The sequence below is a fragment of the Ovis aries genome, chromosome 2, assembly GCF_016772045.2.
Source record: "Ovis aries strain OAR_USU_Benz2616 breed Rambouillet chromosome 2, ARS-UI_Ramb_v3.0, whole genome shotgun sequence".
Classification (NCBI taxonomy): Eukaryota; Metazoa; Chordata; class Mammalia; order Artiodactyla; family Bovidae; genus Ovis; species Ovis aries.
The window spans coordinates 66361646-66386990 of NC_056055.1; the positions used below are offsets into that span (position 1 = coordinate 66361646).

At 36.0% G+C, this 25345-nt stretch overlaps 1 protein-coding gene across 6 annotated transcripts in view; it reads right to left on the reverse strand.

Annotated features, from left to right (window-relative positions):
* Positions 1 to 25345, reverse strand: part of SMC5 (structural maintenance of chromosomes 5) — a 104760-nt gene that overhangs the window by 37663 nt on the left and 41752 nt on the right. For all 6 annotated transcript variants that reach the window (XM_060409381.1, XM_012123325.5, XM_042243359.2 and 3 more), the window contains 5 exons: positions 24223 to 24385; positions 23056 to 23190; positions 21402 to 21542; positions 18186 to 18347; positions 17329 to 17400 (listed from right to left, as the gene is read on the reverse strand). In XM_060409381.1, coding sequence (XP_060265364.1) covers positions 17329 to 17400; positions 18186 to 18347; positions 21402 to 21542; positions 23056 to 23190; positions 24223 to 24385 — 673 coding nt within the window. The remainder of the gene's footprint in view (positions 1 to 17328; positions 17401 to 18185; positions 18348 to 21401; positions 21543 to 23055; positions 23191 to 24222; positions 24386 to 25345) is intronic.

A 25345-nucleotide genomic window follows, 5' to 3' on the forward strand; every position in this document is an offset into this window, starting at 1 on the left:
GGAAGATTCCCTGGAGAAGGAAATGGCAACCCACTCCAGTATTCTTGCCTGGAGAATCCCACGGATAGAGGAGACTGGCAGGCTATAGTCCACAGGGTCATAAAGAGTCAGACACAACTGAGCGACTACACACACACACACACACACACACACACACACACACACACACACACACACACACACAGAGTCAGACACAACTGAGCGACTACACACACACACAGAGTCAGACACAACTGAGCGACCACACACACACACACACACACACACACTCCAGAATGAGATAAGAGAGAGTACAAGGCCTCAAAAAGGGAAGAGACAGAGAACTTCTGGATCGGAGGGAGGGAGGGAACAGTGAAGGAGGAACAGTTCCCAAGCACAGGAACTCACAGGTGAGCCCAAGGGGAGCTGCAGAATCTTGGAAAGCCGGGCAAAGCAGGGACCTAGAGGCAGAAAACAGAGAAAGCTGCTGCACTTCTCAGCTCATAAACAGCTCATGGACTGTGGTCCCGACTAGACAGTGTGCCTGGGGAACCCAGAGAAGCCCACAGAAGCCCTGCAGGGAAGAGGGTGCTGAGAGAGGCGCAGCATACAAACCTCAGAAGTACAGACAAACCTTGCGGTGTAGAGGGTGAGGGGGGCATGGTGTGAGAGGCACAGGGCACATACAAACCTCTGTAGGGCACACAAACCTTGTGGCACAGAGGGTGGGCCCTGGGGGCTGAAAGAGGGGCACACAAAATCCCTTGCAGGGCACACAAACCATGTGGTACAGAGGGTGAGCTCAGAGGGCTGAGGAAAGCCCACACAACTCTCCACGATGCAGAGGGCAGGGGTAGGGAGCCAAAATATGATCCACACAAGTCCCTACCTAGAGAACAGGTAGGGGGCTGGTGGCAGTGAAGATATGCTGAGAGGGCCACTTCGAGGTGGCTGAAGAAACAGATGTATCTAACACTGCCAAGCCAGAAGGGCTGCCCAAAGACATACTGAACCCACAGACACCAGAAACCTACTACTGGACATGCGCTGCCCTTCAGAGACAAGACCCAGTTTGATCAACCGGAACACAGGCACAAGCTCCCCAACCATGAAAATATTACAGGACACTAACCCAACCCCATCCATGGGGGCAGACTCCACAACCAAGAACTATGATCTTGAGAACTTTTTCTTCTTTTTCAAATCATACTGTTTATTCCCCCTACATATTTCTACCTTTACATTAGACTTGTGGTGCTAGGGAGTTTTCCTCTTTTTCTTGTTAAAAAAAATAATAATAAAATTTTTTTCACCCTTGAGTGATTTTTCTGATTTTATTTTTTATATATTTGTTTATATATATAATATATATGTTTTTATGTATATATTAAAATATATTAAAAGTGTTTATATATTTTTATATATTTGATTGCTTTCTTATAGTTCTTTACCAGCTGTAGCTATTCCTGAATATATATAAATCTTTTTCACATATGTCTATTTATTTTTGTTTTTCTACTTTTCTCTCCCTTCTCCTTTTCCTTTTTCTTAGCCTTCACTCTTTCTTTTCACCAATTACACTGCTGTGCTCCTGGCTGTATTCCTCAGCTGGCACTCTGCTTGGCCTCAGTTTTCCAGACTGAGCATTAGTTAGCTCTGCTTTTAATTGGTTGATACCTTAGAATACTTTGGTTATAACTGTGCATGGAAGTATGTGTATATGTCCTCTTATTTCTGTAATCTTGATTTTGTATTTACCATCCACCTGGGTTCATCTTTTATTTCATGTCATGTTTTACTTTTTGTCTTGGTGTGTTTGCTGTAGCTCCCTTTAATCCCATAACAAGTGACTTATGGAGGCCCAATCCACTGACCAAGGATCACACCTGAACCGTGAGGCGGGAGCATTGAGTCCAAAATCCCAGACTGCCAGAGAACTCCTAACCCCAGGGGTATTAACTACTGAGAACTTTGACACCTGTACACAAAGCCTAGTATCATCCAGCTGTTGACAGCATCCACCCAGGACACTTTATCAAAACAACAAGCAAGAAAAAAACCAGAAAAACAATCAACAGACAGGAGTCCCACAGGCACTCCAAAATATACCATCCTTCCCACTGGGGGCAGGGGGGCCAACCTCCCCTCTTTCCACTAGAATGCAGGCACAAGTTACCCCTAATAAGAAGTCAACACACACCACTAAACCAACCTCTCCTCCAAGGACAAAAACCAAAAGCAAAAAGGTATACATCCCTAAAGGCTGGAAAAGGAGACCTCAATCAGAGCACATTAGAAAAAAATAAAAGGACAGAGAAATACAGTACAAATGAAAGAACAAAGGAGAAACTCACAACACCAAATAAAGAGGAAATAAGCAATCTGTCTGAAAGAGAATTCAGAATGATGATAGTAAAGATGTTCCAAAGACTTGAAAATAGAATGGAGAAAACACAAGAAACAACTGATACAGTTGCCAAGGACATAGAAGAAATAAAGAATCAGCAAACTGAGATGAATAACACAATTACGGAAATTAAAAATATTCTAGAAGGAACCAACAGCACAATAACTGAGGCAGAAGAACAGTTAAGTGAGCTGGAAGGTAGAATGGTGGAAATAACTGCTGAAGAGCACAATAAAGGAAAAGAATGAGAAGAACTGAGGATAGCCTCAGAGACCTCTGGGACAATATTAAACACACCAACATTCAAGTTACAGGGGTCCCAGAGGAAGAGGGAAAAAGACAGGCACTGAGAACATTTTAAAGAAATTATAGTTGAAAACTTCCCCAACATGGAAAGAAAACAGTCCATCAAGTCCAAGAAGCACAGAGAATCCCTTACAAGCTAAAACCAAGGAGAAACACATCAAGACTCATATCAAACAAGCTAACAGAGATTAAACAGAAAGAATGAATATTAAAAGCAGCAAGGGAAAAGCAACAAGTACCATAAAAGGGAAAACCCATATGATTAACAACAGATCTTTCAGCAAAAACTCTGTAGGCCAGAAGGGAATGGCAGGATATATTTAAAGCACTGAAAGAAAAAAAATCTACAACCAAGATTACTATACATGGCAAAGATCTCATTCAAAATTGATGGAGAAAATCAAATGCTTTATAGACAAATAAAAGTTAAGAGAATTTAGCACCACTAAACCAGCCTTACAACAAATATTAAGGGACTTACTTACATAGCCAGTAAACACAAGAGAAAGGAAAGATTACAAAAACAAACCCAAAACAATTTTTAAAAAGCCAATAGGAACATATATATCAATCATTTCTTTAAATGCAAATGGATTAACTGAACCATGTTGCCTACAAGAAATCCAAGAGACCTAGAGACACATACAGACTGAAAGTAAAAGGGTGGACAAAGATATTCCATGCAAATGCAACCCAAGAGAAGCCAGAGAGGCAATCTTTATTGCAGACAAAATAGATTTTACAATAAATAATGTTACAAGAGATAAAGAAGGGCACTACATAATGATCACGGGGTCAGTCAAAGAAGACACAGCAATTGTAAATATTTATGCACCCAACACAGGAACATCTCATATTGTTAGTGTTTGTACAAGGCAAACACTAACAGGCATAAAAGGGAAAATCACAGTAACACAATAATAGTAGGGTACTTTAAAACTGCACTTGCACCAAGGGACAGATCATCAAAACAGAATCAGTATGGAAACACAAGCCTTAAATGAAACATAAGATCAAATGGATCTAACTGTTATATTCAGGACTTTCCATACAAATGCAGAAGAACACAACTTCCTTTCAAGTGCACATGGAACATTCTCCAGGAGAGACTACATCTTGGGCCACAAGTCAAGCCTCAATAAATTTAAGAAAATTGAAATAGTATCAAGTATCTTCTCTGACCACAAAGCTATGAGACTACAGGGGAAAAAAAATGCAAAAAACACAAACCCGTGGAGATTAAACAATACATTACTAAATAACAAAGAGGTTACTTAAATAAGAAGGGAAATAAAAAAAATTCCTTGAAACAAATGACAATGAGAACACAACCCAAGACCTATGGGATTAAGCAAAAGCAGTTCTAAGAGGGAATTTTATACAGCAATACAATCCTACCTCAAGAAACAAGAAAAACATCAAATAGATAACCTAACTCCACATCTAAAGCAGCTGGAAAAATAAGAACAAAAATCCCCAGAGTCAGCAGAAGGAAATAAATCATAAAGATCAAAGCAGAAATAAATGAAAAAAGAAATGAAGGAAACAATAGCAAAGATTAATAAAACCAAGAAAGCTGGTTCTTTGAGAAGATAAACAAAACTGACAAACCACTAGCCAGACCATCAAGAAAAAAAAAAAGGGAAGAAAAATCAACAAAATTAGAAATTAAAAAGGAAAGGTTACAGCAAACACAGAAATACAAATGACCATAAGAGAAGTAACTATATGCTAATAAAATGGATAACCTAGAGGAAATGGACAGATTCTTAGAAAAGTTCAACCTCCCATGACTGAACCAGGAAGAAAGAGAAATTATGAACAAGACAATTGCAAACACTAAAACTGTGATCAAAAATCTCCCCCAAAACAAAAGCCCAGGGTCAGATGGCATCACAGGGCAATTCTATCAAACATTTAGAGAAGAGTTAATGCCTACTTTTCTGAAACTCTTCCAAAAAACTGCAGAAGAAGGCACACCTCTAAACTCATTCTAAGAGGCCACAATCATCCTGATAGGAATACCAGGCAAAGACAACACAAGAATAGAAAATTACAGGTCAATATCACTGATGAACATAGATGCAAAAATCCTCAACAAAATTCAAGCAAACAGAATTCAACAACACATTAAAAAGCTCACACACCAGTGACAGCTTATGGTGAACAGTGTTGGATTCGAGATTTCCAAAGGAGAGAACTTTGCTTTGGGACCAAAGACACGGCTGCAGTTACTCAAGACCTTCATAAGGCATAAGTTTCATTAAAGTGGAAATGGACAGACAGCTTCTGACAAAGACACCAGAAGGGGCTGAGAGGTGCCACTCACTAGGTTTATCAAGATCTTACACACTTCAACTGGTTATTACCAATAGAAAGGTCTTACCAGACCCACTCCCACAACATACATCTTTAGATAACAGGATTAGTCAGAAGTTCCTTAAGAAGAAAATGTCCTTCAGCAAGATACATTGTTGTTACATAATCATTAGTACAGAGTTTAAGGAAAAACATACACTTGAGCAACATGAGTTGCTTTGCTGACCATTAGCTCTGGGCTTAAAGAAAGTTAAGTCTTAGAAGAAATAGACTGTTGCCATAACAACTTAAGCTTCCCTGGTGGCTCAGACAGTAAAGTGTAAAGTGTATCTGCCCACAGAGCAGGAGACCCAGGTTAGATCTCTGGGTTGGGAAGATCCCCTGGAGAAGGAAATGGCAACCCCCTCCAGTACTCTTGCCTGGAAAATTCCATGGACTGAGAGGCTCCTCAGAGCCTGGTAGGGTACACAGTCCATGGGGTCGTGAAGAGTCGGACACAACTGAGTGACTTCACTTTACTTTAACAACTCAGAGCTTAAGAAAAAAATGTCTTAGGTGACTAAGACAAAGGAATGTAGGGAAAAAAGGTCTGTCTCTTTCTCCTCCTCCAGGGTCAAGGACCCCTTTCTCCTTGAGGGCCCCAGACTCCTTATCAACCTACCTAAGAATTAACTCCCTCACCACAACCAAGTCAGGTTTATTTCAGGGATGCAAGGATTCCTCAATATACGCAAATCAATCAATGCGAAACACCATATTAACAAATCGAAAGATAAAAAACATACGATCATCTTAATACACACAGAAAAAGCCTTTGACAAAACTCAGCACCCCTTTATGATAGAAACACTTCAAAAAATGGGCATAGAAGGAAACTACCACAACACAGTAAAGGCCATATATGATAAGCTCACAGCAAACATTATTCTCAATGGTGAAAAACTGAAAGCATTCCCTCTAATATGAGGAACAAGACAAGGGTGTCTACTCTCACCACAATTATTCAACATAGTTTTGGAAGTCTTCGCTATGGCAAGTAGAGAAGAAAAAGAAATAAAAGGAATCCAGATAAGAAAAGAAGAAGTAAAACTCTCACTGCAGATGACATGATACTATACACAGAAAACCAAAAAGAAACTATCAGAAAATTACTATAGCTAATGAGTGAATTTAGCATAGAGGCAAGATATAAAGTCAATACACAGAAATCACTTGCAGTCCTATGTACTAATGAAAAATCAGGAAGAGAAATTAAGGAAACAATCTCACTCACCACTGCAACAAAAAGAATAAAATATCTAGAAATAAACCTACCTAAGGAACAAACCTACCTACGGAGACAAAATAACTGTATATGGAAAATTATAAAACACTGATGAAAGAAATCAAAAATGACATAAACAGATGGAGAGATATTCCATGTTCCTAGGTAGGAAGAATCAATCAATATTGAGAAAATGAGTATACTAGCAAATGCAATCTGCAGATTCAATGTGATCCCTATCAAATTACCAATGGCATTTTTCACAGAACTAGAACAAAAAATTTCACAATTCATATGGAGACACAAAGACCCCTGAATAGCCACAGCAGTCTTGAGAAAGAAGAATGGAGCTGGAGGAATTAACCTTCCTGATTTTGGACTACAAAATACTACAAAAGCTACAGTCATCAAAACAGTACGGTACTGGCACAAAAAACAGACCAATGGAACAAGATAGAGAGCCCAGAGATAAACTCATGCACCTATGGATGTCTTATTTTTGACAAAGGAGGCAAGAATACACAATGGGGCAAAGATAGCCTCTTTAACAAGTGGTGCTGGGAAAACTGGACAGCTCCGTGTAAAAAAGGAAATTAGAACACCTCCTAAAGCCATACACAAAATAAGCTCAAAATGGTTAAAGACCTAAATGTAAGATAAGAGACTATAAAACTCTTGGAGGAAAACACAGACAAAACACTGGATGAAATAAATCAAACCAATATCCTCTATGACCCACTTTCTAGAGTAAAGGAAATAAAGCCAAAAATAAACCAGTGGGGCCTAATTAAACTTAAAAGCTTTTACACAGCAATGTGATGTGACGTGAAGTTGCTCAGTCGTGTCTGACTCTTTGCAACCCCATGGACTGTAGCCTACCAGGCTCCTCCACCCATGGGATTTTCCAGGCAAGAATACTGGAGTGGGTTGCCATTTCCTTCTTTACACAGCAAAGGAAACTACAAACAAGTTGAAAAGATAACCCTCAGAATAGGAGAAAATAATCACAAAGGAAATAAATAATAAAGAATTAATTTCCAAAATTTGCAAGCAGCTCAAGATCAGAAAAATAACCCAATCAAAAAGTGAGGAAAAAGACCTAACAGACATTTCTCCAAAGACATACAGATGGCTTACAAAAACATGAAAAGATGCTCAACATCACTGATTATTAGAGAAATGCTAATCAAAACTACAATGAGATACCACCTCACACCAGTCAGAATGGGCATCATCAAACAGTCTACAAACATTAAATGCTGCAGAGAGTGTGGAGAAAAGGGACCCCTCCTGCATTGCTGGTTAGAATGTAAACTGTCACAGCCACAATGGAAGATGGTACAGAGATTCCTAAAAAAACTAGAAATAAAAGCCACCGTATGACCCAGCAATCCCACTCTTAGGCATATAACCTGAGGAAACCAAAATTGAAAAAGACACATGTACACTGTTCTTTGTACACTGTACCCCAATGTTCACTGTAGCACTATTTACAACAGCTAGAACATGGAAGCAACCAAGATGTCGATCGAAAGATGAATGGATAAAGAAGCTGTGGTACATATATGATGGAATATTACTCAGCCAGAAGAAGGAACACATTTGGGTCAGTTCTAAAGAGGTGGACAAACCCTAGAGTCTATCGTACAGAGTGAAGCAAGTCAGATATATGGAAATCTAGAAAGATAGTACTGATGATAGGGCAGCAAAGGAGAAACAGACATACAAAACAGACTATGGACATGGAGGGAGAGGAGGAGGGAGAAGGTAAGATGTATGGAGAGAATAACATAGAAACTTACAATACCATATGTAAAATAGACAGCCAATGGGAATTTGCTGTATGACTCAGGAAACTCAAACAGGGGCTCTGTAACAATCTAGAGTGGTGGGATGGGGAGGGAGATGGGAAGAAGGTTTAAGAGGGAGGGGACATACGTATACCTATGATTGATTCTTGTTGATGTTTGACAGAAAACAACAAAATTCTGTAAAGCAATTATCCTTCAATTAAAAAAATAAGTTTTTAAAACAACTTTTCAGTTTGCTGTGATCCACACAGTCAAAGGCTTTAGCATAGTCAAACACAACAAAAAATTGTTAATCATTTTGGAAAACAGTTTGGCAAATCCTGCAAAAGTTACATGTATACCTATGATAGCTTACTTATAGGAAATTATCCAAAAGAAATGAAAGCACATCTTGTATTACATAAGAACTTCACAACAGTTTTAGTACTAGCACCAAACCAGAAACAAACTAAACATCTGTGAACAGATAAATGGATAAACAAATTGTGATCTCAAGAAAAGTGGAAAATAAAACCTGAACAAAAATAATACAACATATCAAAATCTGTGGGACACAGGGACAGCAGTGATGAGAAGAAAACATAGCATTAAGTGCATATACACAAGAAAAGGAGAAAATTCTCAAGTCAATAATCTGAGTATCAACCTCAGGAACCTAGAAAAAGAGCAAAACAAATCAACATCAAGCAGAAGAAAGGAAGTGATAAAAATATGAACAAACTTCAATGACATCAGAAAAACAACAGAGAAAAGTCAGTGAAACAAAGAGCTAGTTCATTGCAAAAAACAATAAAATTAACATACCTCTACCAAGACTGACCCCATCTTCACAATCCACCAAAAGAAAAAAAAAGGTAAGACACAAATTACCAATATCAGGAATCAAACAGGGATATCAATTATTACTACAGAACCCATTGAAATTGAAAGAATAGTAAGAAAATTTATGAATAGATAAATTTAACAACTTAGATAAAATGGACCAATGGGGGAGGGAATCACTAGCACAAGTAAACCAACTGAAAGATTTGAACTTCCCTATAACTTTACTAAATTCATAATTTTAAAACTCTAAAAACAAATTACCAGGCCCAGGTAAGTGTCATTTGAGAATTATTAAGAATATTTAAAGAAGAATTAACTCAAATTCTACAGTCTCTTCCAAAACTGGGGAAGAGGAGAGAACACTTCTGAATTAATTTAAAAAAACTAGCTATTATCCTGTTATCAAAAGCAGACAAGCATGAAAAGAAAACCAGAGTATGTGCCTCATGAATATAGATACAAAAATCCTTTAAATGTTATTTAACAGAATTTAACAGTGTGTAAAAGGAATTATAAATTTATATACCATAACCAAGCAGGGTTTACTTCAGAAATGTAAGATTGATTTGATATTCAGTAATCAATGAAATTCATAAATTTCGATTCATCAAGCTAAAATTGAACATGTGCATGACCATATCAATAGATGTGCAGAAAAAGCATCTGACAAAATCCAACACTCACTCATGATATTCTCAGAAACACAGAAATAGAGAACTTCCTGATCTATAAAAAATCTACATCTAGCATTATACTCCACAGTGAAAAAATGAATCCTTTCCTCCTAAGACCAGGAATAAGGCAGGATGTCCACTCTTACCATCTTTCGTCAACACAGTGCTGGAATTTCTAGCCAGTGAAGTAAGGAAATAAAGAGCATAAAAATCAGAAAGGAAGAAATAAAGTTGTCTCCATTTGTAGATGACAAGCTTGCCTCTGAAAAAAATTCCAAGTAAATTATTTCAAAAAAAGAGAAAAAAGAAAAATCAAAGGAAAAATTTAGGTGTAATCTAACAAACACAGAGAACTTATATGCTGAAAACTATGTAATGCTGATGGGAAAAAATCAAAGATCTAAATAAATGGCGACACGCTGTGTTTGTAGATTAGAAGATTCAACATGGTATTTTCTATTCTCCCCCAAACTGATATATATGTTTAATGCAGGTCCTATTAAAATCCTAGCAATGTTTTTCTGTAGATACAGAAAAGATTTGGATGTCAACAAGATGACAAAGTAAGGAACTCTGAAAATACTTTCCTCCAAAAGAGTAATGAAAACGTTAGCAAAAACTGTCAAAAAATCAACTCTTTCAGAACTCTGGAATTACTCTGCATGTAAGTTAAATAAGCAGGGTGACAATACAGAGCCTTGACACACTCTCCCAATTTGGAACCAGTCCATTGTCCATGTCCGGTTTTAACTGTTGCTTCTTGACCTGCACACGATTTCTCAGGATATAAGTAAGGTGGTCTGGTGTTCCCATCTCTTCAAGAACTTTCCAGTTTGTTGTGATCCACATAGTCAAAGGCTTTAGTGTAGTCGATGAAGCAGAAGTAGATGTTTTTCTTTTCTGGAATTCTCCTGCTTTTTCGATAATCCAATGGATGTTGGCAATTTGATCTCTGGTTCCTATGCCTTTTCTAAATCTAGTGTGAATATCTGGAAATTCTCAGTTCCTGTAATGTTGAAGGCTAGCTTGGAGAATTTAGAGTATTACTTTGCTAGCATGTGAAATGAGTGCAACTGTACAGTAGTTTGAACATTCTTTGGCATCGCCTTTCTTTGGGACTGGAATGAAAACTGACCTTTTCCAGTCCTGTGGCCACTGCTGAGTGTTCCAAATTTGCTGGCATATTGAGTGCAGCACTTTCACAGCATCATCTTTTAGGATTTGATATAGCTCAGCTGGAATTCCATCACCTCCACTAGCTTTGTTCATAGTGATGACTGTTTCATTTCCATTTCCAACTGTTGCTTCTTGACCTGCACACAGGTTTCTCAGGAGGCAGGTAAGGTGGTCCATTACTCCCATCTCTTTAAGAACTTTCCAGTTTATTATGATCCATACAGTGAAAAGGTAACTTGTCAGGGACTTTATACAGCTTCAGGATAGAGACTGATTGCCCAAAGAAACAACAACATGATTAAAAGCTGGATTACAATTTTCAGTCCAACTCCATGCCCTCCAGGAGGTGAAAGAGGCTGGAGACTGACTTCAATCACCAACAGCCAATAATTTAATCAATTACACCAAGTTAATGAAATTTCAATAAAATCTCTTGAACAACATGGCTACTGAGCTTCTGGGTTAGTGAGCGCGTCCATATGCTGGGAAGGTGATGCACCCAGAAAGGGAATAGAAACTTTGCAGCACACTACCTTGTCCTACACATCTTTTCATTTGGCTGTTCCTGAGTTGTATCCTTTATAGTAAACCCATAATTGTTATGTATAATGTTTTCCTGAGTTCTGTGAGTCGTTCTAGCACATACTGAACCTGAAGGCAGGGGTAGTTGTGTGAACCTCTGAATTTGTACCCAAGTCAGAGAGAAGAGTAGGAAAACTGAGATCTGGGGACTTGAGACTGGCATGAAGCCAGGGCTGTCTTGCGGGACTAAACCACGAATCTGTGGAATCTACTTAAATTCTAAACAGTATCAGAACTGAATTGAAGTGTATAGAACAGAGTTGGTGTCAAAGAATCAATAACTGCCACATAAAATGAAACTTCATAAAGAAATAATTATAAAACTATTTTGACAGGCTTATAATGCTTAAAAATGTAACTGGTATGACAATAACAGCACAAAGGAAGGAGAAGGGAATAGAGCTACACAGGAGGAAAGTTTTCTATACTACTCAAGTACATATTTATATGAACTAGACTATTATAAATTAAGATGTTATTTATATTTCTAAAGGCAGCCACTAAGAAAATAGTTCAAAAATATACAAAAAAAAAGACATGGGGATTTAAACGGTACATTAAAAAACAACACAAAAGAAGGCAATATTGGAGAAAGACAGGAGCAACAAAGTCCTAAGACATATGAAAACAAATCACAAAATGACTTACTAGTAATTACCTCAAATGCAAATGGTTTAAACACTCCAATTAAAAGGTAGATATAGGCAAAAAGGATTAAAAAACCATCACGACCAACTAAATACAGTTTTTAAGAAACACATTTTAGATTTGAGGATAGAAACAGGTATAAAGTAAAAAGATGGAACTCTTCTACACAGTCAAATAGAATTCTTTATTTTTCCTCTCCTGGTGGTGGTTTAGTCACTAAGTCAAGTCTGACTCTTTGGGATCCCATGGACTATGTAGCCTGCCAGGCTCCTCTGTCCATGGAACTCTCCAGGCAAGAATACTGGAGTGGGTTGCCATTTCCTTCTCCATTTCCCTCTCCTAGCAAATTTCATTTCAGTAAAAGGCACCACTATCAAAGGTCAAAAGGTTAGATCTGATCCTTGATTCTTTCACAATGTATTCTTATATTCACCTCCTGAGCAAATACTGTTGGTTCAATTTTCTAAATTATCAACTGCTACCACCTTAGATGAAACCACTATTATCTCTTGCCTTTATTACTGCAATGGCCTCCTAAATGAAACTCCCACGTGCGGGGCAAAAATGGACTATAGCCCATCTTCCATAACACAGTCCAAAGTATTTTAACATGTATGATATACTGTTTCTCTATGGCTTAAAAACTTTCAAACCAAAGCTTTCTTACAGTTTCTCACTGTAAGAAAGATTGTATAGTTCATTTACAATCGAGTTCAATTCACTTTTTCTTCAAGGGTCTACCTAATAGGGTCTCTGTCTACCTCTCATATCTGCTACTTCTTAGGAACAATACATTTGTCTCCTGGCATCCTTGGGGGATTTGCTCCAGCACCTCGCTATCCCTCCCCACTTGCTACAGCTACCAATATCCATAGATGCTTAAGTCCCTTATATAAAATGACATAGTATTTGCATATAACCTACACACATCACTATTATGGGGTGCAAAAGTACATCACTATTGTCTTTTAAATGTTGTCCACAAGACACACCTTGACTTGACTTTACGCTTTTACTAAATGATCTATTCCCTATCCCAAAGCAAACATGGATAAAATGAAATGTTAAATATATATATCATCTGTAGTACAAACTAAATGCTATGAATAGTTTCTGGTATACAACAAATTCAAGTTTTGCTTTTTGGAATTTTCTGGAATATTTTTTCCCAAATATTTTTGCTCCGTCTTTGGTTGAATCCACAAATACAGAATCCACAGATGTGGCAGGTCAACCATATTAGACCCAGGAAGACACTGAGACAGACTGCCAAAGTCCTAAAGAAAAACAATTTGTAATTTAGAGTTCAACATCCAGCCATTTTAATATTCCATAGTGACTGCAAAAAAGATATTTCCTAACATACAAGGACTCAAAAAATCTATCACCCAAATAAGCTCTCTAAAACACCTACAGAAGAGAGACAGTATGAAAAAAAACCTAAATTTCTATCTCTTCAAAGGAATCACAAAAAATGTGATGTAAGCAGTAACATGATAAAATAAGCCAATAAAATATATTAAAACATCTAAATATATTGAAACATTAATATGTAGTAAATATTAGTAAGTATTAATAAATATCAATATATTGAAATATCTAAAATACAGACAGTAGAAAATAATACCTTAAATAACAGACAAGTAAAACTTCTAATGACACTGGCACAGAGTGGAGGAAGAGGAAATAAAAGTTTGCTAAGATTCTGATCTTTCTCAAATAGAAGAATAAAAATACAAATTAACTTTTTCTACTAAGAAAAATATGTTATTTAAGCTTTTTAAGGGTAAGTAGAAAGCAGTGGTAAATGTGGACTGGTTAAACTCCTTTACTGTATGAGAAAGTGCGTCATACCAAATTTAAAAAATTACAAAGCAAAACCCAGTGTATGTTAGTTATAGCAGATAAAGAACAAACAATAAAGCCTTAATATCTAGAAAGCAAAAATACAATTACAAGAAAAACAGAAAAGTCTACATTCAAAGAAAAAGAATTGGCACTTTAAAGTGGATAAATCAGGGTAGTAAAAAAAAAAAAAAAGAGCAGAACATTTGTGTAATATAATTATAGTAAAAGTCCAAAAGAGGGTTCCAAAAATTTTAATATAAAGTCATAAAGGTCACATCTATTACCTGTAAAGCAATATAACTGGGACTAAACTTTTTTTATACAGATTAAAAATTCCATATCCAAGTAAATGAAATAGTAAGAACTCCTATATAAACTTAAATGAAAACATGTGAATGAGAATTATAAAATCTTGAACCAAAACAATACAAGCACATACCACACATGTTAAGATGTAACCAAACGATAATCAGAAAAAATTTATATGCTATAATGAATTATATTAAAAATTAAGAAAATCTAAAAATTCAAGAACTTACAGAAGTGATAAACTGACACAGGAAAAAAAAAGAAAACATTGGTTCTACGAGAACTACTTAAATGTTGGCTTAACACTGAAATAAACCAGTTAAGGATGGAACAAAAGAAAATTTTAGGTCAATCTTAGATGGTACAAAAAATGGTAATGATAAGATTTTCTATTTGAATCCACCAATGTATTAAAATATTAAGTGAGATTTATGTCAGAATGTAAGCTGTTCAGCTGCTCAGTCGGGTCCAACTATCTGCAACCCCATAGACTGCAGCATGCCAGGATTCCCTGTCCTTCACCATCTCCCTGAGCTTGCTCAAACTCATGCCCATTAGTTAGTGATGCCATCCAACCATCTCATCCTCTGCTGAACCCTTCTGCTTTTGCCTTCAATCTCTCCCTGCATCAGGGTCTTTTCCAATGAGTTGGCTCTTCCCATCAGGTAGCCAAAGTATTGGAATTTCAGCTTTAGCATCAGTTCTTCCGATGGACATTCAGAATTGATTTCCTTTGGGATTGACTGGTTTGATTTCCTTGATGTCCCAGGTATGCTCAAGAGTCTTCTCCAACACCACAGTTAGAAAGCATTAATTCTTCGACAACCAGCCTTCTTTATGATCCAAATTTCACATCCATACATGACTACTGGAAAAACCATAGCTTTGACTAGATGGACCTTTATTGGCAAAGTAATGTCTCTGCTTTTTTATATGTTGTCTAGGTTGGTCATAGCTTTTCTTCCAAGGAGCAAGCGACTTTTAATCTCAAGGCTGCAGTCAATATCTGCAATGATTCTGGAACCCAAAATAATAAAGTCTCACTGTTCCATTGTTTCCCCATCTATTTGCCATGAAGTGATGGGACTGGATGCCATGATCTTAGCTTTTTGAATGTCGAGTTTTAAGCCAGCTTTTTCACTCTCCTCTTTCACTTTCATCAAGAGGCTCTTTATTTCTTCGCTTTCTGCCATAAGGGTGGTGTAACCTGTGTTATCTGAGGTTACTGATATTTCTCCCAGCAATCTTGACTCCTGGGCTTCATCCAGTCAGGCGTTTGTCATGATGTACTCTTCATATAAGTTAAATAAGCCAGATGACAATATACAGCCTTGACCTACTCCTTTCCCAATCTGGAACCAATCCGTTGTTCCTTATCCAGTTCTAACTCTTGCTTCTTGACCTGCATACAGATTTCTCAGGAGGCAGTAAGGTGGCCTGGTATTCCCATCTCTTTCAGATTTTTTCAGTTTGTTGTGATCCACACAGTCAAAGACCTTAGGCACAGTCAATCAAACAGAAGTAGATCTTTTTCAGGAATTCTCTTGCTTTGCTATGATCCAAGGAATATTGGCAATTTGATCTCTGGTTCCTCTGACTTTTTAAAATCCAGCTAAATGTTAGACAACCTATCAACCTAGCAGTTCCTGTTTGGGGTTTTAAAGATGAATCTTTACGCCTTTTCCCTTCTAAACTCTAAATAAATAATACAAATGGAGCTAAAAGGGCTCGGTCCCACAAGGACAAAAGGAATAAAGGAACAACTGGAGAATTCAATAAATATTCAGAAGAGTAAAAGTAGTAGAAGGACAATTAATTTAGCACCCTATTATAGGAACCACAGTATAAGGAGTGAATGAAAGAGAAAAAAACAAGAACTGACTCTTCCTAAAAAAAAAAAAAATCCTAGAAGATTCTTATAGCTAGGAAATGTCAAATATAAAGACCTCATATATTAAGTAATATTTTTGTGGAAATTTTTATTTTATACTGTGGAAAATAAAGTGCAGCACTCGGAGCCACTTCTGAGTTCTCTAAGTCATTTAATTTTGTTGAGCCACTATTTCTCCACCAGGTATTTGGATATAATAGTGATTGCCCTGTGCATGCTTGAGAGAGATTTAGAGTAAGGAAATGATTGCTGAGCCTTCCGAAATGTTAAAAAAAAAAAAAAAACACACACACACACACACAGAGACATCACGTAGAAGAGAAAGATTCCTACCTACCCCACCTGGCTTCCCAGGTGGCACAGTGGTAAAGAATTTGCTTCCCAGTACAGGAGACAGAGGAGACGTGGGTTCAATCCCTGGGTCAGGAAGATCCCCTGGAGAAGGAAATGGCAACCCATCCAGTCTTCTTGCCTGGAAAATTCCATGGACGGAGGAGCCTGGCAGACTACAGTCCATGGCGTTGCAAAGAGTCGGACACAACTGAGCAACTATACATGCACACCACCCTACCTTTCCACTACAATGCATCCACACCCCCCATGCACACACCTTGAGCACTACTGCTATCAAGCAAGCTTCTGTCAAGAAAATGTAAGGTTTATCCTCTGAGAGAGGATTGGAATTTGAAGATAAAGATATAGGAAAAGGGATGAGGTTGAAATGGACAGATTTAATATAATGCTTTAAACACCAGAAATGCTTCAAGATGTGCATCCCTCTCTAAGAAAGGTAATTCAAGCTTTAGTTTCTGAATGGTTCTGGAGAACAGAACCCCAAAAATATCTGGGGATCTCTCTGAGCCATCAGAGCTACAGCATCTAAAAAGCCCACTTTCTTGCACAATTATCCTAAAATAATTTTGCTATCAAGCTCCATCCATGCACAATGAATTCATAATCAGCTCTGAAATATCCAACTCTTTAATATAAAGAAACAACAGAATCAATCCTTTGCAATTTAATTGCTGCTATGGAGACAACTAAATCCCATTTTACTATCACCCTATTAAATGCATATCTATGAGTACTTTTGAGCCATTCTCCCCAATTATCCTCTGTGCAACTGCTATACTTTCAAATTTTAGTTCTCCTCACAATTTAAGACAAGAAATAGAGAACAAGGAGGATCTCAGGAAATTCAAAAACAAGAAACTCTCTCATAACCCACACCTGAAGACAAAAGTTAGGGTAGATTAACATAAAAATTTCAAATTCAATGTAAGTCTTACTTGTTTATCTTTTCTTTCTATAACATCTTGCTTATATTTGCATTTTTGAGATGTCTCCGTAATAGCTGATGCCTGCAAGATTGAATCAGAAGGGAAGTTAGTTTTAAAAAAAGCAAGGCAATTATGTGACCCTGCTCATCCAAACATAAAATTGCTCTGTAAGTTTACCCACAATGCTCTTCTATGACTTCTTTCAAAGTAAATTCATTATCACCCAAAACACAAACAATTAAAGGTTATTTCTACAGATATTAAAAGTAGTTGCAGCTATATGCATACATATGTTTCTACATTTCTTCACATTTATTTCCTCATGTTATTTTATCTCAACAGCAATCATATACAATAGCAGGGTCCATAGTTTAAAACACTCTCAAAACAATTACGTGACTCCAAAATCTTCCCTAAAGGTTAAAAGCTATGATTGCAAAATTTTTTAGCTACGTTTTCAAGGTATAGAGAATATTCCATATAACATTATATTACTTATTCTGAAAAACATGAGGTTTTTTACATTATGTTCTACAAAGGGGAATGTAATTATATAACATGTATAAGAAATTCATAAAAGGAGATCAGTGTTTCTGGGAATATTGCTCTGAATCCTCCTGTAATTAGAACAATCACATTTCATTTTTTCTCTTTATATATCTTGGAATTTCTATAGAGTAGCAAGTTTCTATAAAGTAGCAAGTGATGATTAGGATCTTGAAAGATCTGTGGTAGTAGAATTCCTAATAAAAGAACTTAAAGAACTAAAGTTACAAGTAAATCCGCAAATTTAAAAACCTACAAAATATTTTTTGTATTTGCTAAAATAAATGACAAGAAACCCAAAACTGAGCCAGAAATATAACCTTCTCTTTGATTCGAGCCTCCAAAATGTGACGCTGCCTTTCCATTTCTTCAATGCGTTCTGTTATAGGAATCTGACTTTCTTTAAGTTTTCTGACCTCTTCCTTTGCTTGGTCCCGAGCTAGTTTTACTTCTTCATATTCCTGACGAACATTTTCATATTCCTTACAATGAATTTAAGAAAGAAAAGTTAATATACTCTTAACTTAAAGTAACACATATACTAAAATCAAGCTACAGGCAGAAACCAAAACTATGAAAAACACAATTTTGAATCCCTTTAGGAGGTCTATTAATTAAAAAAATATGCCCTCTGAAACAACTTCAGAAATAGTAAATATCAAATAATGATGAACTTAGTGATACTATACACTTATATCATTAGGCCAGATTCTGTCTTCCATCCCTTCCTGTTTCTGAGACATATATCCTAATGACTACTAAAGGGAGGATCTCGTTTAATCTCTGAATAATGAAGGGATTCAAAAACATATAAAGAACCAAAAGAAACTCACTCATGAAAAAATTTTAAAAACAAAAAAAGAAAATGGTCCAACAGAAAAACAAAATGAATCATCCAGGTGAAAATGAGGCTTTTCACATCACAGGAATAAATGAATATTTGCTAAAAAAAAGAAAAAGTGCTAAGAAAGCATATAGTAAGAATGAGTGGGATGAAGAAAGCTTAAAAAAAAAGAATACAAATAAACATTACAAATAACTGAGAAAACAAGAGCAGTAAGAGGCAAAGGAAAAAAGGAAAGATATACCCATCTGAATGCAGAGTTCCAAAGAATAGCAAGAAGTTAGAAAGCTTTCTTAAGTGAACAATGCAAAGAAATATAGGAAAACAACAAAATGGGAAAAACTAGAGATTTCGTCAAGAAAATTAGAAATACCAAGTGAACATTTCATGCAAAGATGGGCACAATAAAAGGGCAGAAAAAGTATGGACCTAACAGAAGTAGAAATATTAAGAGGTAGCAAGAATACAAAAAACTATACAAAAAAGGTCTTAATGACCCAGACAACCAAGACAGTGTGATCACTCACCTACCGTCAGAAATCTTGAAACATGAAGTCAAATGGGCCTTAGGAAGCATTACTAGGAACAAAGTTAGTGGAGGTGATGCAATTTCACTGAGCTATTTCAAATCCTATGATGCTGCATTCAAAAAAAGAGCTGCATTCAATATGTCAGCAAATTTGGAAAACTCAGCAGTGGCCATAGGACTGGAAAAGATCAGTTTTCATTCCAATCCCTAAGAAGGACAAGCCAAAGAATGTTCAAACTACCACACAATTGCACTCATTTCACATGCTAGCAAGGTAATGATCAAAATCCTTCAAACTAGGCTTCAACAATACGTGAACTGAGAACTTCCAGATGTACAAGCTGGATTTAGAAAAGGCAAAAGAACCAACATCAAATCGCCAACATCTGCTGGATCACAGAAAAAGCAAGGGAATTTCAGAAAGACATCTATTTCTGCTTCATTGACCACGCTAAAGCCTTGGACTGTGTGGATCACAACAAACTGGAAAATTCTGAGAGAGAAGGGAATACTAGACCACCTTACTTATATCCTGAGAAGTCTGTATGCAGGTCAAAAAGCAACAGTTAGAAACGGACATGGACAACGGATTGGTTCCAAACTGGGAGTACATCAAAGTTGTATATTGTCACCCTGCTTATTTAACTTATATGCAGAGTACATCATGTGAAATGTCACGCTGGATGAAGCACAAGCTGGAATCAAGATTGCCAGGAGAAATATCAATAACCTCAGATATGCAGGTGATACAACCCTTATGGCAGAAAGTGAAGAGGAACTAAAAAGCCCCTTGATGAAGGTGAAAGAGGAAAGTGATAAAGCTGTCTTAAAACTCACTGTTCAGAAAACTAAGATCATGGCATCCGGTCTTCATGGCAAATAGATGAGGAAAAAATGGAAACAGTGACAGAGTTTATTTTCTTGGGCTCCAAAATCACTGTGGACAGTGACTGCAGCCATGAAATTAAAAGATGCTTGCTCCTTTGAAGAAAAGCTATGACAAACCTAGAAAGTGTATTACAGAGCAGACGTACCACTTTGCCAACAAAGGTTCATAAAGTCATAGCTATGATTTTTCCACTAGGCATCTGGATGTAAGAGTTGGACTTAATGCTGACGCTTCAATACTTTGGCCACCTGAGGCAAAGAGTCAACTCACTGGAAAAGACCCGGATGCTATGAAAGAGCAAAGACAGTAGAAGGGGACAACAGAGGATGAGATGGTTGAATAGCATTACTGATTCAATGGAGATGAGCAAACTCTGGGAGATAGCGATAGACAGGGAAGCCTGGCATGCTGCAGTCCATGGGATCACAAAGAGTCGAGCATAACTAAGCGACTGAACAACAATAAACATTATAGGAAATCAAAAAAGGAAATACTGAAAAATCATTAAACTCAATCTTTAAAGAGAGAAATCAAAAGACTTCAAGATACAAAGATAAAGCAGGTGTCAGAATAATAATAAACATAGGAAAAAATTATGAAATTGAGCTGAAAAAAAAAAGAAAAAGTTTAAGAAAAATGGAATTACGGAAAAGGATAGGGTGAAACGGGTGGGACAGGCTGAATAAAGTCACAAATACAGCCACACATTTTTCCAATCTAATAATTATTTCCATCCTGGCATTAAAAATATTATTAAACTTCCTTATTTTGTTCCACCCACTGAAAAATAATGTACTGAAGGAAATGAATTTTTGGCCCAAACTGTGGTTCCAAATCATATACATCACAGTGATTAAAACAGTAAACTCAGTAAACTTATGAACCATAATGAGTAGAAGATTACAGTTAATATCCTTCAGCTTTGTCTGTAGCTGAAGTTGATACTAGTAGCCCACTCCAAGTAAATATTCAGTGACCCAAGGACATTTCATTCTTACATATGTAAATATTTTTAGCTCATTAATATTGTATAAAACAAAACTATCTGTTGACTCAATTCTGGAAGAATTAAGGACACAGACTAAATCAACTGTTACCTGTTATGCAATAACAATAACATAGCACACAGTTGCAAAATAACACAGAGACAGATAAATATTACTATGCACGATACACAAAGCAAAAATGAACAGTACCTAATTTGAGTATTTAGTGTCTCCTTTATAATTTTCCTGATACTTAATCACTATTTTACTTTAGCAACTCAGACTTACCACCCATGGCCTTTTTGCTTCAAGCATCTCAATCAAATCTAAATGTCGCTTACGTTCATAGAACCTGTCCACATCTTGTTTATATCTTTCATTCCTCTGAATCATTTTCTCTAGACATTCAGTTTTCTGTTTGCATGAGGTCTAAAATAAATATTAATTTAACAATTAGCTTAATCAAAGAAAGACAAAAGGTCAAATCTTTTTATAATGAAAAATGTATCATGCTAGCAAAATTTCACAACAGGAGTTCTTAAGAACTGTGTAAAACTAAAGTGCACACCTGACTTCTGGTCTAGGATCTACTATTTATCAATTATGGGACCATGAGGAAGCCCTGCCACATCTCTAAGCTTGGACTCTTCTTGCCTAAAGAGAAGAGAGATATCTGCCCCATTCACTTCACTGGAAGAAGGTGTTCCACTACTATAGGTGAAAGCTCAAAAGCTGTAACATGACATACAGAAAAGTGGTATTATTAGTAGTATGTTATGAATACCCATGCCTGAAGGATTTAGAAATGAGATAAAGGAAAGCTAAAATCTAGCCTTTATCCTGTGAATTAACAAACACGTAAATTGTACTCAGAACCTAGAAGAATATGTGCTTGTTTTCTTTCAGAAGTTGGTAGGTAGGTAGTATTTCAGAGGGGAGTATTAGACGATTTGATGTGCGGAAAAATAAAAGGACTAACAGGGGTATCTAAAGTAGGATTAAAATAATTACAACTTATTTTGCCATTCACTCTGAGTAAGTATAACAATAACAATAGCATTAAATCAGAACCTATCACATTATCAAGTACAGATAGTTCCAGTTTGTATGTGCTTAGTCACTTCAGTTGTGTACAACTCTCTGCAATCCCATGGACTGCAGCCCACCAGTCCCCTCTGTCCATAGGATGTTTCAGGCAAGAATACTGGGGTGGGTTGCCATGCCCTCCTCCAGGGGCTCTTTCCAACCCAGGGATCAAACCTGCACCTCCGGCACTGCAGGCAGATTCCTTACTACTGAGCCACTGGGAAGTGCCAGTTACAGTTTAAAAGAAAGCATTAGTTTACTAGATTTCTCATTACAAAAATTTACTGAATTGTAGCTGCTGAATTATGAAAAATGATTCATTAAATAAACATCTTTTAATGTGATATACTATAAAAGGACATTTAAATTTATTAAGGGTGAAGATAAAAATCAAACACTGCAACTAAATGTACAGTTCTTTTATAAAGTCTATCCTCACACAACTGAATAAAACATAAGAATGGGCTTAAAAGAGACACTAACTAAATGCTATATATATGCTGTATTACCCAAAACCCTATACAGCGCCTGAAATATCACAGGTGTTTAGAAAATACTCAATGAATAAAAGAATAACACTGAAACTTCCTGAGAGAAAAAAGTACTTTGTAATACTATTAATTGGCTCTTTAGAAATTCAATTAATAACACATATTTGATGACATGATAGTCAAAACTTTGTATCAAACCCATTCTTACTTTTTAGTAACCTAATTTAATTACTGAAAATCCTTGCTGAAAAAAAAAATCACAAATATATGAATTTACTCAATGAACTTATTATTCACTGAAAGACATTATCCAATGTCTTTCATTATCCAATGAAAGACAATAAAATGAGTTGACTATAAATTACCTCTAGTTGTTTTTCTTTCTCCCTGAAGTTTTTCAGTTCACAGTGGTATTTGTGCATTTCTGGAGGACCAATTGACTTCTCGGTAGCTTCAAGGAGTTCAATTTTACTGAGTTTAGCAAACTCTCCAACTTTATCCTAGAGCACAAAACTTAAATATCAACTAATATTATCATTTACAAATATCTTCAAAACATTTTTCACTCGATACTTGTCAAGAAGAAACTCATTCAAAAGAAAAAAAAAAAAAACCTTTGAGATATGAATCTTAAAATAAATCCTGTCCTTTGATATTATTCTTTACACTAATAAACTTAGGGTATAAACTACCACATTTTTGAGAACTTTAAAAAAATTTCAATGTCAGTATTTCCAGGTTGAAACTTTTATATACATTTAACACAGTTTGGAAATAAAAAATACTGCCCTGGATTGCAATGATCATTACCACATGTCAACTGGAATGAAATTATTAGAACCTTAAAAAGAAAACAAGGATGGCAATTTCAAACAACTATTAGTATTTCTGGAGACAGCTTTAAATCAGCTGATAAATGCTTTCAAATTTTAACTTTTACTTAACTTGGACACAGTAATCAAATCACCATTGTTTCTGAAGAAATAAACTAATTCAGTCACTAGAATAACATCCAAAGACAAGTCTAAAAGATATTTGACTTTAATATTTAACATGGAATATCAAGAGGTTTTATCGTTTTTGAACAAACTTAAAATATAAAACAGTTCTAGAAGGCATACGCATAGATTTAAGAGTCCTGGTATATAAAGCATTTTATACAAATACACTGATTAAGAAGTTGTTTATTAACACAATTTTAAAAGCCTATAAACTGAAGCACAGAACTATTCAAGCTACTTTCTGTACTTATAAATAATACCTTCATTATTTACAAGGAAATAAATAAGGGAGATAATAACCTCACTTCCTTATTTATTAACTGAGTATTTCCAAATTACTAAAAAGTAGTAAGATTCTACTATAAGAGATGAGATATTACCTTTTACAATACAAAGAACTGTTAACTATTAAGACCACTATGCTCCTTTTAAATAGTAATAGCTCTCAAAAAGTATTTATATTCTTATATAACTTAAAGAGGAAACATTATATAGAAATGTTTCCCACTTTTACATTTAATTTTCTCATACCTGAGGTAGAAACTGGCAAAGATTGCCCACTTGAATATTTAAGGCTGCAACTTGCTCTTCTACTATTTTTTGGTTTGCAGATTTTTTGTTGATGAACCAAAGGGACTGATTTTTTGCCACATCAATCTCGCGAGTGATTACAAGATTTCCAGAAGTCCTGAACCTATTTAAAAATTAAAAATCTTTATACTCAAAATACATACATTATTTTAAAAATTAAATTTCTAAAATTCTCTTGCACCAAAGGTTTCCACATAGGATTATTATTATAATTTTTATTTAACATTATAGCCCCTCCAAAGAAGGAAAGCCTGGCATTTTATCAGTGGTAATACATAACTGACCACATATAAGTTACTTCTTTCCACATCTGCAATTTAAACCATTGAAATAAAATTAAAACACACTGATATTAACTCCCAAACATTGCCTGAGGATTCACATATCTGGAGTTATTTATCTTTTAATCATTATGCTATTCTCTAATCACATGTGCTCACTGCAATTCAAACTGGGTTGATATATTACAGCATGAAGAGCTCAACCTTGAAACGCTCTCTACTTGGAAAATGTACAAATGCAAACCAACTACTGTGTATGTATTTCCAGATATCAAGTAGAAATGCATACGGGTGGCCCATGGCTTCCTCATCTTATACTCCACCACTCTGAATTCAGAAGAAACTGTATCACATGACTATAAAAGAACACTGAACAAAAGAAAACTCATCTGAAAGAAGGGTATTTACTTTTTGCTTTTAGAAGCACTACTGTGCCACACCTCCTACCTATTCACCCATCTTCACTGAAAATCAGCAGCATGTGGCATAAATATAACTTATTGATATCCAATGGCAAAATGACAATGTAAATACTGTATATATCTAGATTATACTGTAATCAAAACACTCCAAACCGTAAGATTTTAGGATGTTAAACGAGGTATTCTAAACTTTCATTTCCAGGAGCATAACTAACAAAGTATTTTCTGATTCTCTTAATGAACAACTACTAAAAAAAACTGGTCAAGTATCTTTATAAATGTATTTATAGGTTAGCATGAAAGTAAGGAATTCTGGCCAAAATACCAGTGCAGATGGGAAACCAGCAGTGGAAAAAAGAA